Source organism: Globicephala melas, chromosome 10 (genome assembly GCF_963455315.2).
Source record: "Globicephala melas chromosome 10, mGloMel1.2, whole genome shotgun sequence".
In the NCBI taxonomy this organism is placed as follows: domain Eukaryota; kingdom Metazoa; phylum Chordata; class Mammalia; order Artiodactyla; family Delphinidae; genus Globicephala; species Globicephala melas.
In genome coordinates, this window is record NC_083323.1 from 37939092 (window position 1) to 37952485 (window position 13394).

General features: G+C 34.4%; 1 protein-coding gene across 1 annotated transcript in view; it reads right to left on the reverse strand.

Annotated features, from left to right (window-relative positions):
* The window catches only part of PTPRQ (protein tyrosine phosphatase receptor type Q), a 203430-nt gene that overhangs the window by 129517 nt on the left and 60519 nt on the right, over positions 1 to 13394 (reverse strand). Inside the window, exons 19-21 of the mRNA XM_060306834.1 lie at positions 5446 to 5606; positions 4607 to 4752; positions 515 to 683 (exon numbers count right to left, since the gene is read on the reverse strand). Of these exons, the coding sequence (XP_060162817.1) occupies positions 515 to 683; positions 4607 to 4752; positions 5446 to 5606 (476 nt within the window). The remainder of the gene's footprint in view (positions 1 to 514; positions 684 to 4606; positions 4753 to 5445; positions 5607 to 13394) is intronic.

The window sequence follows — 13394 nt, forward strand, 5'->3', positions numbered from 1 at the left end:
CACAAACAGGATTCTGCAGAAGCCACAAATGAGAAACTTCCAGAGTTAAAAAAAAAAAGATATTTTGGACATATTAGTCACAAACACAGTAAGAACAAAGATGCTGCATAAAATCCTTTGTGGGTTCAAAGACTGAAAAGGAAACAAGTTGCTAGAGAGAAAAAAATGTCATTTCTAGAGCAAATGGATATTAAGTATTGGAAAATCCATCCACATACGCAACGGTTTTTTCCATGCCCATAACCGATGGCTGTGACATCTTTCGAAGCAATGAAAGTGACAGAATTTTTATAAATGGATGGTAGCAGTTTTCAGGAATAGAAAAGGCTGTTACTGTTGTAATAGGTTTATAGCTATATTAAATGCATTTTCAAACTTCTATGACTGGTTAAATGTGCCTAAATAAAACACATATTTTATTACCAATACATACAAATAGAAAAAGATTCTGAAATAATTATAAAGTTTTAAATTAATCCTATTAAACATTAATGAATGCTTTTCATTTACATACTGTCTTGATCTGTGTATACTTGAACTATGTCACTGCTTTTATTCCCATTTCCAACTGAAGTACTTGCTGTTACCCAAAATGTATAGTAGCTGAATATTGCCAGTTTATCTATTATTGCAGATACGGTCATATTGTCAAAGTCATTGGTTACTTCATGGAGTGTAAAATTCTGAAAAATAAACATATTGTTTTAATTGTTCAGAGTATATTTTTAGTATACATGAGCATTTCAAAGTAATTATTATTCATGGATTGGTTGCCTCAGTATTTTAATATGTTAATTTTTGAGGAAAATAAACAAAGAACTTTTTTATTGCAATAATTAAACTGGAAATATGTTTGTACTGAAAGAGGAATAGATGGTAGCAGTTTTATTAAATCAACATACAGAGTAGCAGAAACTCCAAGCTTAGCTGCAGTGAGGAAGGTCTAGTGGTGAACTGGAAATGCTACAATGTGCTGACCAGTGTCAGTTTCCCTTATGAAACATTCAAGTATTTTTCAAAACATTGACTATATATTTTTAAACAAGTTTGAGAGTATTATAAAAATTTTAAGTGTCTTCTTCCTGTTAACAGTGTAGGAATTACGGAAGTGTTCACCTCTTTCTATGAACTCAAATGGTTATTATCTTTCATAGACCCTCTTTTTTTCTACAGTCATGTAGAGAAATGGGAAGGCAGTTGGATACACTCTCATATGTGCTGAGTAAGAGAAATTTTAAAATTCTCTTGCATGACCCTAGTTATATTTGTCCCAAGGCATTTTTTGATAATTAAGGAATTACAATCATCCCTTCCTTGACCAAATTTTAAACACAAAACACATAGTCAAAATCAATTCTAAAATAAAGGAAAACAGACTTTTTAAAAAGTCACGTAGGTAATTAAATATGAATTAAGTATGAATAATTTTATAATAATGTCTACTTATACTGAGAAACCTGAATCATTCCAATCTGCACAAAGCCCTTAGAGTCCAAAGACCTGCATTCAATTCTGGCAACAGCTCTGGATAAATCATCTGATCACAAAGCTTCTCCAACTGTAAAATGGGAATAATCATTTCCACTTCACAGAGGGCTTTTGAGGATTAGATAATATAAAGCATATAAAACAATACCATCTCTGGCACATGATAAAAAACTGATAATTAGTAAAAAGTTCATTAAAATTAGTAACACAGGATAATCAATTTGACTAAAATTTATAGTTATCTTGGTTCTGCAATGTATCAACAAACTAAATTCAGCAAATTTTTGTGGTTCTTTCCCAGTATAGGGAGTGGGGGAGAGTAAGTGTCAGAAAAGATCTATTTTACTTTTGTGGTGACTTATTTAGGAACAGACAAGTTAAAACATATTTTATCTCACACAAAATATGATCTGTGAACTTAATATCTTCCAACACATCTACTTTACACATGGCATAACTGGCTTACATAAATTCTCTCTTAAAATATTAATAGAGCTTTTTCACTTTTCTTTGCTATAAAATTTATTCCGACTACCTATGACCTACCTTGATGACAATATTAAGTAACAAATTATTTTTAGTCACCCAGAATTTATTCATGCTGAGTGTGAGTAAACATGCACAGACATGTAACAAAGTTAGAATTATACCAATTATCCAGATGATTATTCCATTCATCTATTTATTTTTGGAAAAAATGTCTTGTGGCTCAAACTATCTAATTAAGGTTTATTCTTTGTGTATACGGATGCAGTCAGAAGGTATTTAGTAAAAACTTCTCAAATTTGATTAATCAGCCAGTACTCATTTAACACTTTTTAATAAAAGACACTATGTCAGGCAAACTGAGGAGACATAAGTGGGTAAATGTTAAAATGTAGAAGAGTTAATATACTATACAAAACACAATACACCACAATTGGAGGAGGGACAAGATGTATTGCCAAGTAGTAGCAAAGAGATTAAATTCCACAAAGTCAGAAGAAGGAAAGATCACTTCACAACAAACTCAAGTGCTCCAAAATTATAACTAAGTACTGAAAATAATGTTGATCTGTTGTAAGAATTTTACGTTCTATGATTAAAACATTTATTGAGCATTATCATACTGTACCAGAGGACTTCAGGGGATGGAAAGACAAGCGGCACACACAACTCTTTTCTTCGTGTTATTTGCTATGGGATGAGGGAGCTAAGATAAGTAGCAGATACCAGGAATAGAAAGCAGAATATGATGTGCCATGCATGAGATATGCCACAAAGTTCTATGGGAAGAAGAAAGAGAAGGAAGAAAACAGCTCTACATCTATTCTGCTACATAATTTTCATTTTGAGGATTTCTTCTATTCTACCAATCCAAAATAGAAAATTAGGTAGTGAAGATTTTTATGCTATATTTAACGTTAACTTCAGAAATAAATTAAAGCATGGATGAACTTCAAGAAATATAAGAAATGTTTTAACATCATTAGCCTGTGTGCCCTCTTGCAGCTGTCACACCTAAAAGCACTCTTAAGATAATTTAATAAAAGATTACATTTTCTAAGATAGGTGAATTGCAAATGGTATCATATTATATACTCTGGTTTGAATAAGAAGGTTCATAAAATCATGTTGAAATCATAGTTAAACATTTACACTCGATTACCTAGATGTGGACAAAGAGAACCAAAATTGAATCAGAGACAAGCCATAAAGTAAACTGTACAGAGGCAAAACCTTTGCTAAGATTCAGAACTACTGAATTTTGAATACTGAATATTGGTTAAATGCATGAAAAAAATCTGCAATTTGAATGGCCTCTATGACATAATGACACATTATTAAATTTGTAAACACATTGTGGTAAAAAAAAAAATAAATTGCACACTGATCCCCATTCTTCCCCAAATACAGAAAAGGAAGAGCAAAAATTGCTTGATGTACAGAGTTAAACAAACAAACAGATCCTCTTTTCTTATGCAGTCCCACTCTGAGAGGGCCTTGAGCAGAATATAAAAATAGAACCAAACTCTGGACTGTCTTTTACTCACTGCTGAGTAAGGCCTAAGACAGCTTGCAAAGTTCTGCTCTGACCTTATTCATTAGCCTAAACTGTACTAAATCAAGTCATACTTTATTTAGTCCCAGAGATTTCTGCTCACAAGAACTCTAGTGGCTACACATGGGTTGTTAATCACAAATGGAATTAGGCAACTTAGAATTAATAAGACTCATCTCTATCCTCCTTCTGCTTAAAAGGATGCAAACACTTAATAATGGTCAGAGTCATAATCAACATGCAGTCAACAGTCCCTATCAGTAAGGTACATATTCTGTAAATTGCAGTATTTCTTCTAAATTAGTGTTTTCCAAGTTATATTCCAACTCTCCCCATTCCTGATTCAATCACAACCAGTCCAGTTTTAATCTTTTCATCTACTAGAGTTCTGTGAAACAGTTTGGAGAAATAAAAGAATTTGGCTGAAAAATTAAAACTATTTCTTTAAACAAAATGCACTTTAGCTATTTTTATAACTGTTATTGTTCATATCTCAGAAAGTGTCCATCTGCAAAGTGTGCGACCCTATAACCTTGCATACCTCAAGTTAAATAAGCACATTTTAATAGTTTCATTACATCTGATACGAAGCAATGATGATGATGATGATGATGATAAGCCCTCCTGCTAACAACTGAAAATATTTTTAGAATTGAAGAAAAACACACAAACGCATCCAAACATGAAAACTATTTATATTATATACAAACAAAAAGAAATTTTTTTTTAGCTGAGAAATAATTGAGGGTAAATGAAACCATTAACTCTCTAGTGAACACTTCTTGGAGAAGAGGCACTCAGGGCCATATTTATATACAGAATTTTTAAAAGGTGGTAGCTTCATTGTTGGTAACACATTTGAAGCTGATAGAGAAACATGTGTGTGTTTGAGTATATGTGTGCATGCTTAGACAGTTTAAAATGTATTTATTTCTCCACCACATTTTTCTATGTCAATGGCAGTTCTACAAAATGTCTACACAAAATTCTAATAAGCAACTTTTTCTACCATGCCAAGTCTTTATCAACAGAGCTGAAGGATGTAAGTAAAGAAGCAGGAGAAAACTCAGGTCTTACCTGCACAAAAGTACCTGAAGTATTCCTGTAATAAACAGAATAATATTGTATAATCCCATTAGGTTTTGAAGGAGGCGTCCAAAAAAGAAGTACTGATGAAGAACTGAGGTTTGCATAATGAACATCTTTGGGAGGATCACTTGGTGCTAGAAAACAAATGATCGAACAAAAAACTGTACTTGTGTCTCTAAAAAATGTGTGAAATGTTCTAAATGTTACCTGCCTTTGATTAGTTATGGTAAGTGTTTAAAAACTAAGAATAATATCTAATTAGAAATCAGAAATGAAATCCACAAGGCTCATTGGGCCATCCCCGTAACACTCTACCATAGCAATATCTAAGCAGAGACAGACGGATTTCTTACTCATAAAACACTATCCCAGTTCTAAAACATGCCTACTGCCCTAGATTTGAAAACAACATTATGACGAGTTTCCAATATAGAATGCATAATATGAAATTCTAATTTAACTTACAATTTTGAAATTGAATAATAGAGGACAAAGGCAGAGAGCCGACTTCATGCGTTTTACTTTGTTTCATTTAAAAACACACTAAATGCTTACTAAATGTTGAGTTCTGTGCTGAGTGCATTTACAAATATAAATTCATTTAATCCTCTTAAGGACCCTGTGAGGTAGGTAACATATCATTTCCATAATACAGATGGGAAATTGAGGCACAGAGAGATTAATATCACATAGGTAGAGAGTGAGCAAAAAGCAATTTTGCATGTAACTGTGACAGATACTAGGATTAATAAGACATATTTATATTTAACACATCTTTTTTCTGAGTATGATATTCTTTTACTTGGCCTACATCCATAAGAACTCACCTCCTTCGGGTGTTCGAAAGTTAATGATATTGCTTCTCGTTTTCCCTTCACCAAATCGGGTGCTAGCTGTTACATAAGCACTATAGTCAACATTATAGTCCAAATCTGAGAACTCTAATGATGTTTCAGTTACATTAATGTTCTTTAATGATGATCTGTCCCTAAGAGGAAAATAAAGGATTATCTGCACAACTGACCTTTAAATTAAACGTTACAGATATATTTTGAGTACAAGTACATTAAAAATAAGCAACATTTATGCACAGATATTAATCCGGATTAATGGGATAAAGATGCTACTTATCCAGGAATGCTGAAAAGAACGAATTTCAGAATAATTCAGTGAGTAAATTCTTTTGTTTTCAAGTATATCCAGTAATTCAATCAAGTGTTAATAGGATGTTCATATTAAGAGTTTGCTTGGACTGATTTTAATGGCTCTCTAGGAATTCTGTGTGTTCAAAGTAATTACAGCATTCTTTTTCATACGAATGTTTTAGTTGTTCAAATATGTGTTCTACTGAAGTGTTGGCAAAATCTAATTTATACCATATATTTATCAAACACATTTTACATATATTGTACAAAAGTAACTTTTACTTCAGACCAATTCAAATCAATTTCAAATGATAAATACCTGAACAGTAACATCTAAAATAACGAGTATGGGTCATCCTTTATTTATGTAATTAGAAACAAGATTTAAAATAATGTATGTACAACATAACAGGAAAGCAAAAAGTAGAGCTCACATCTCTCACTCAATTAAAATCTTAAATGTATCTGAAATATCACTTCAGAAAAGAAAGTAAATATTGACTTAAACTCTCCAAGTAAGTATCAAAATGCCAGGAGAGGGGGGAAATGTCTAAAGAGCATACTGTTGCTAAGTAATACAGCACTACAATTAATTTCAGTCATGTTAATTCAGTTTCCATAGAATTGGGTATAGATTAGAATTTAAAGAATGAATATGTATATAATGGTACTGAAAACTATGCATTTTAAAAAGAAATTTTGATTTTTAAGAGCATTAAAGCGAGAGAGAGGCATGGACATATATACACTACCAAACGTAAGGTAGATAGCTAGTGGGAAGCAGCTGCATAGCACAGGGAGATCAGCTCCGTGTTTTGTGACCGCCTGGAGGGGTGGGATAGGGAGGGTGAGAGGGAGGGAGACTCAAGAGGGAAGAGATATGGGAACATATGTATATGTATAACTGATTCACTTTGTTATAAAGCAGAAACTAAGACACCATTGTAAAGCAATTATACTCCAATAAAGATGTAAAAAAATTAATTATTAAAGAATTTAGATAAGAAAATATGAGTAATATCACAGAAAAGATACAAATCTCATGTAATCTCAGTTTTTTCTTTTTTCGAAGCACAAGGCATCCGAGAGGTAAATGGATATTCCCTCTGAACATAAAATGCACTTTCTTTACCACTGAAATATTTGAATCCTTGAATCATTAGGGGAATAACAGATTTTAAGTGAATTAAGGATATCCACAGAGAGATACATTTCAGCCATGGTTTTACCATTACAAAAGCATCAATTCACTCCAAATATAAGTATGGTTATCTGAAAAATAGCTGGAAAGCTTACCATGGTGAGAAATATGGATTCAGAGTATGAGATTAGAGACAGGCAGGATTAGCCAGGCTATTCAGTAATTTGAAAGAGTTTCATCAGACATCCTTTTTCAGAAGCCATAGGGAGAGCTGAGTTCTCTCTTTGACTTCGCTGAGACTATAGGAGAGAACCTTTTAAAACTCTTAATGCTGTGGCTATTAGGCTATTAGTCTGAGAAAGATGCCTTGTCATAGAAACTTTACGCAACTGCATACTCCTGTCATTGGTCACAGGTCATTAGAACACTACAGTATAGCTAGTCCAATTCAGATCTCTAAAGCTATGAAATTAGCTAAAGCAACCTAATTGCATTGTATCTGTTTCAAAACTTTCTTTTCAAGCATATTTTTAATAATATCTGCTGCCTTGTATGACTACTTTCTTACCCTGATCTTCACAGCAAAATAGTGCAGATAAGGATCTGCCTACAATAAGAAAAACCCCAATTATGTTCCATAAGTAACACAGAATCAAGGCAATTACCTGGAAAATGCAGGTCAAACATAAATTTTGTCTTAAATATCTGGATATTTCAGTAAAAAGAAGATAGTCTTTATAAATTATCTGAATAACAAATTCAATAGTCCACCTCAGCATACATAGGTATAGTTTCCACATCTACTCCAGTTTATCTCCAGGGACAAAACAGTGCTAACAAAAAATTTTCAAATACTGATATGTCTTGTCTGTTTGGTGTTTGTAGTTTAGAGTTGTGGCTGATATTTTAATAACTATGGTAGAAAAATATCTGAGCACAGATAATCTTCAATTGAAGCTTCAACTTCTGGTACAAGTTCAGAATGTATCTTGGGTACATAAGAGATGGTCTGCCATAAAACTGAGAACCCAGAAGTAGGAAAAGGAAAGAGAAGTGATGCTGTTCCCAAGGATCCGACTCCACCCTCCTTGCTCTTATGCTGCTGCCAGATTGGCGGAAACACACAGAAACCTCTGGGCTGAGGCCTGAGCTCTCTCTCTGCTCTCTGAAGAGCCATCTCATGGGCAATCCTACAGTTTCTCCCATGCATAAGAAACCCAGCTTTGATGCTGCTGGAATCAGTTGTTACTCCTGGTTTTAGCTGGTTTAGTTTTAAAATGTCTGTTTTGTTCTTATTAGTTTAAAAATATTATAATAGGATTATGATGTGTTCCACTACAGCGTTTTATTTCCATTTATAAAAGTATATGTTCTATATCTTGATTTTCTCATGTTAATAACAATAATCTATACCATTATTTTCTTTTTAGTTGCCTAATTTGGATATAGCATATTTCTTCAGCCTTCCCTCTATAAATTAACATTTAGGTTGTTTCTCTTTTTTTTCATATTACTATCAGTGATGCAGTAATCATTCTCACTCAAATATCTTTCCATAACAATACTTTTATTTCTGCAGGTTAAATTCCCAATAGTGTGACTGAGTCAAATGGTTTTATAAAATTTTTATTTTAATGATAATTAATAAATCATTATTATCTGGAGTCACAGCAAGTGTGCAAACTTTCACCACCTGTCTGGATATTAATTTTCTTAATTTCTGCAAATTTAATTGACCAGAAACATTTATTTAATTTGCACATCTCTGACGATGAGTAAAACAGATTATCTTCTTATTGGTCATCTGCAGTCCAATTTTTGGAATAACTTATTCATACATTTTCTTTTATATACTTTATTTTAGTCTTTTAAATGGAATACAGTATATGTCAGGGAGTTAAGGAGGCATTGTTCTTTTATAGTGCTGCAAATTGAGAAAGATAGATACCTTCCCCACTCCTTCTGTATTTAGTGATGATATGTATACAATCAATATTCAACAAAATTCAGCAAAATTCTTTGAGCACCTACTATATGTCAGGAACTATTAAGTGAGTAAGAGACAGGCCTTACCCTCAAAACAGAGAGACAAAGCAGTAAGTAATTATAAAACAATTCATTAATAACAGTGTGATCCCCTTAAGGGCAGTAATTTTTCCCCTAGTGGCTAAAAGCAAAGAAAAAGAGAAAGAATGAGTGAGGAAATTAATTGTGACCCAAGAGTAGAAAAGGAGAATAAAGCACAGCCGCCAGAGATGCAGGAAACTGTTCACTAGAAAGCAAGTTTGTGAGGTTTGAGAGTAGAATAGGGAGTTGAGGAGGGAAGAGGAAGAGAGAAGGCCCACCTGACAGAGCAGGTCTAACTCGTACATATCCAAAGTCATAAACTGTGTGGAAATGGAAGGACCATAAATGTCACACAATACTTAACCTATAAAGTAGATAACTTAGAAAATCAGCCAAACCTCCCACGCAGTGCAGATTTTCAAACTGAGGGAAAAAAAAAACTTGGGGAGTCTTCAGTGCTATCATTTTACTGATTTAACTTATAAACTCATTAGAACATTTTTAGAGCCTTTTTTTTTTTTTTTTTTTTTTTTTGCGGTACGCGGGCCTCTCACTGTTGTGGCCTCTCCCGTTGTGGAGCACAGGCTCCGGACGCACAGGCTCAGCGGCCATGGCTCACGGGCCCAGCCGCTCCGCGGCATGTGGGATCCTCCCGGACCGGGGCACGAACCCGTGTCCCCTGCATGGGCAGGCGGACCCCCAACCACTGCGCCACCAGGGAAGCCCTAAAGCCTTTTTGAATTTGAGAAATCAAAAGAATCTGAATGACTTTGAAATTATTCTGAATAAATATAAGATGGAGTTTTTCTGTTTGTCTACACTCATTGGTAACATCAAGAAAACATATTGGGATGAAATTAATGGAGTCTTTAAGATGAAGTTATTTCCTAGTTAATTTACACTTCTTTTCAAAAGACAGACCACATTTTGACATCTAGGGCATAAAGGAAATTCTAGAGCTTAAGAGCAGTTTCTTTGCTCTGCTTTACCAATTCCTTTGCTCATTTCTTATCACATCAAGACTATGCTAAGCAACAACTGCCTAAGAGGAACCATGAATATCAAAACCATATGGAAAGACTTAAACAAAAGTCCCCATTTCCCTAACTGTGAACATGAATGGTTTCCTAGACAAGGTATGAGGCTCTTTGAAAGGTCATGGTCTCAATTCTAATCTTCATCATTTGGTATTTTGTTCCATGTGGGCAATCTAGCCTGATGATATACCCATTCCTGTACATTCCTATGAATTTATTTTTAAAAGTTTAATCTGCTATTATCTAAATATTCTACACTAATCCTTTCACTCACTAAATACCACTCTCCAAAATAAAGAATTTCAACATGCATTTACTTGACTATCAAATCATTTTCTCCCTCACATGACCCAGCAACTTCACTAATTTTCCCACTCCAATGACACTGGTCTTCTATGTTGCAATTACTCTAGAATATTTACTCTTCATAGATGGATTGAATCAGTAGGTTAATAATTACATATCAAAGAACCCCAAACTAGCATAAATAGCTGCATATTCTATGATCCTAAAGCTTTACTAGAATCTCAGAGAAAGTCTGAGTCGAAGTAGGGTATTCATTTATTGTTACTCTTATTCCTGCTGTCGTCATTTGCTTGGCTGGTTGATTTCATTTCATTTGGTTTGACTTTGTTTTGCTTGTTTGCATTTAGCAGAAAAGACACATTTATAAGATTAGAGGAGAATGAGGTTGAAGCTCACTTATATACTTATAAACCATCCTCTTGAAGCCAACATAGGAATTAGGGTCCACAAAACAAGAGGAGGGACTGTACTTAAGCTGGAGGAGAAAGATTTCATCCCCTGAGGACAGACACAATCCCTCGGGCCAAAATAAAGCATTTGGATTTTATTCCAAGAGTAATGGAAAGTCTTCTGAATGTTTTCTCCTGAGTGTAATCTTTGGGTGAGTGATGAAAATAAAATTTAAAAATCCCATTCAATACTGAGATTCATTCTTCTCTCTCTCTAGATAGACACACACAGGAAGGGAGGGAGGGAAGGAAGGAAGGAGGGAGGGAGGGAGGGAGGGAGGGAGGGAGGGAGGGAGGAGAGAGAGAGAGATCGAGATCCTTATTCAAGCCTCAAGTCTCCATGTATCTGGCCTGCCCACCCCTCCAGTTTCATCTCTTTCCACTTTCCTCCTGTGCCACTATACTCAAGACACAGGGCCATCTTGCTGTTGCCCACACCAAGCTTCTTGCTGTTAACCACACTTGATGAAATTATTTGAATTTCTACAACCAGTTAGTATACCCCTGGGCTTTTCAGCTAAATATGTCATTATTTTGCTTAAGCCAATTTAGGTTGGGCGCAATCATTAGAAACTAAAAGAATCTTGACTAACACCTATTTCCATTATTTAATAGTTTATCATATGCCTCGATCCTGAGTATTTCCACCATCATCATCACTCCTTGCTGAACAAGCCTGCTTTGTCCATTTACCATTGTAACTGTGAGGACCAGTTATTCAACTGGTTTACACATAACAGTATGATCATGCTCTCATAAGGGATAAAGTCCATGAAACTATGCAGACCAATATCAAGCCAGTGATTTTTTTTTGGTAGAAATATGCCATATGAGTTGACGCACTAAGCTTAATTTATTATAACTCCATTAGTCTTCAATCACAAATGCTCTTATCAAACTAAGACTTTCCCAATCCTATAAGCATACTGTTGAGTTTTTAGAACAAAGGGCAATTATACCACTTATTCCTAGTGATTTGGGGAAAGCATGATTTGAGAGTAATACAGATCTGGTTATGATCCTAGTTCTGTCATCTTCTAGTTCTGTAACCTTAATCAACACCTTAACCTCATCAAGACTTAATTTCCACAACTATAAAATGGTGATAATATTCTTCACTTCAAGGTTTTGTCACGAAAAACAAGTGACAGGTAAGAAACCAAACACAGCATTTGTCCCAAAATGTTAACTATTCCACTCTCCCTCTTGAGTCCTTTTCTTTAGCTCTCCAAGATGTTTTGTTCCCCAATCACAATCTTTCCTAGCTTTGTACATTTCACAAATGGGATGAGAAGACCCCTGAAATTGAAGGTATAAAAACTCAAGATCCACAAAGGCAAAGTAAATGACTAAAATGATTGAATTTAAAACAGAGTGTGGTGGGAACTGAGGTAAACTGCAAAGCAAATGCTCCACCTAAAGACCACCTCTATTTAATTCCTGCTGATTTATTTTCATGGGGAATACGGCAAAAGAATTCTGATTTTTGTAAGAAACAAAGGAAGTTGAAGTTTCACTAGATATCTACTCACTATACTGACAGAATTCTATTCAGAATTTATTAACAGTTTGCTGGTCCAGCAAAGCATGGGTGGCCTACCAATAGCCTGCTTGTCGCCTCGGTACCCAAGCTTCATCCAAGTCATTCATGAAAATGATTAGCAAAAAAAGAGCTGAGACAGAGTTCTTAATATCCCACTAGAAACCTCAGGTTAAATGATCAAAAGCACCCTTACACTCAACCACTCCATCTACCTGTGTTTGTATCTCCCACTATCCTAATCCTGCCCCACTATTTCATGTCTACAATGCTCCTTATCAACTTCTTGACATAGTTCATTCATGCTGCCTCCAAGCCTTCTACTGTTCCCACTGAGATGTTCTCCTGACTTATCAATCTGCCTTTACCAACTTCATTCCAAACGGGAGGTGAACTCAGGAAATTTGAAATAGCCCCCTCCCCATTCTGATTATTGATCTATATCATATGTTCAAACTATTAGGTAGTTTTAATAGAGTGAAAATCGTTTAGAAAAGTGGAAGAAATAGGACTAAGCGTATCTTTTTAGCATAATGAAAGCCATTTCCAAAGGTAAGCTTTTATGCTACAGGGGGAATCATTTGACCAGTGACATTTAGTAAAATGCTGCAGTGAAACTGTTTTGACTTCCTAATATATTGCTCAGCAAGTATTTTTAAGTTATCTCACATGGGCATATTTTATCTCTAATTAGTCTAAATTATTTTAAGGTTCTATATATTTTTTATCTCCCCACAGAGTTTAATAAACATTTGTCAGACTGACTGATTCAAAGTTACTTCTCATAACAACTACTAAGAAGACCAAGAAACATTTAAAGGCCAAGGTCTGTATATAAGCTAGAATTTTCAGCATCACTTTCATTCCACAGTCTTTTAGCTACACCTTATGGGCCACTCACTTAAAAGTTTTATAAACAAGGAAGAAAACTACTGTTAAATTTTACTGACATTATGAATTGCTAAACAAATCAAAGTTGAATTCAACTATAAAATAAATAAATAAGTTGTATAATTAGTCTACTAAAATACCACACCTCAATCCGAAGTGTATTAAAAGAATAAGCTTAGAGGGCTCTAGTAGAAATTCAT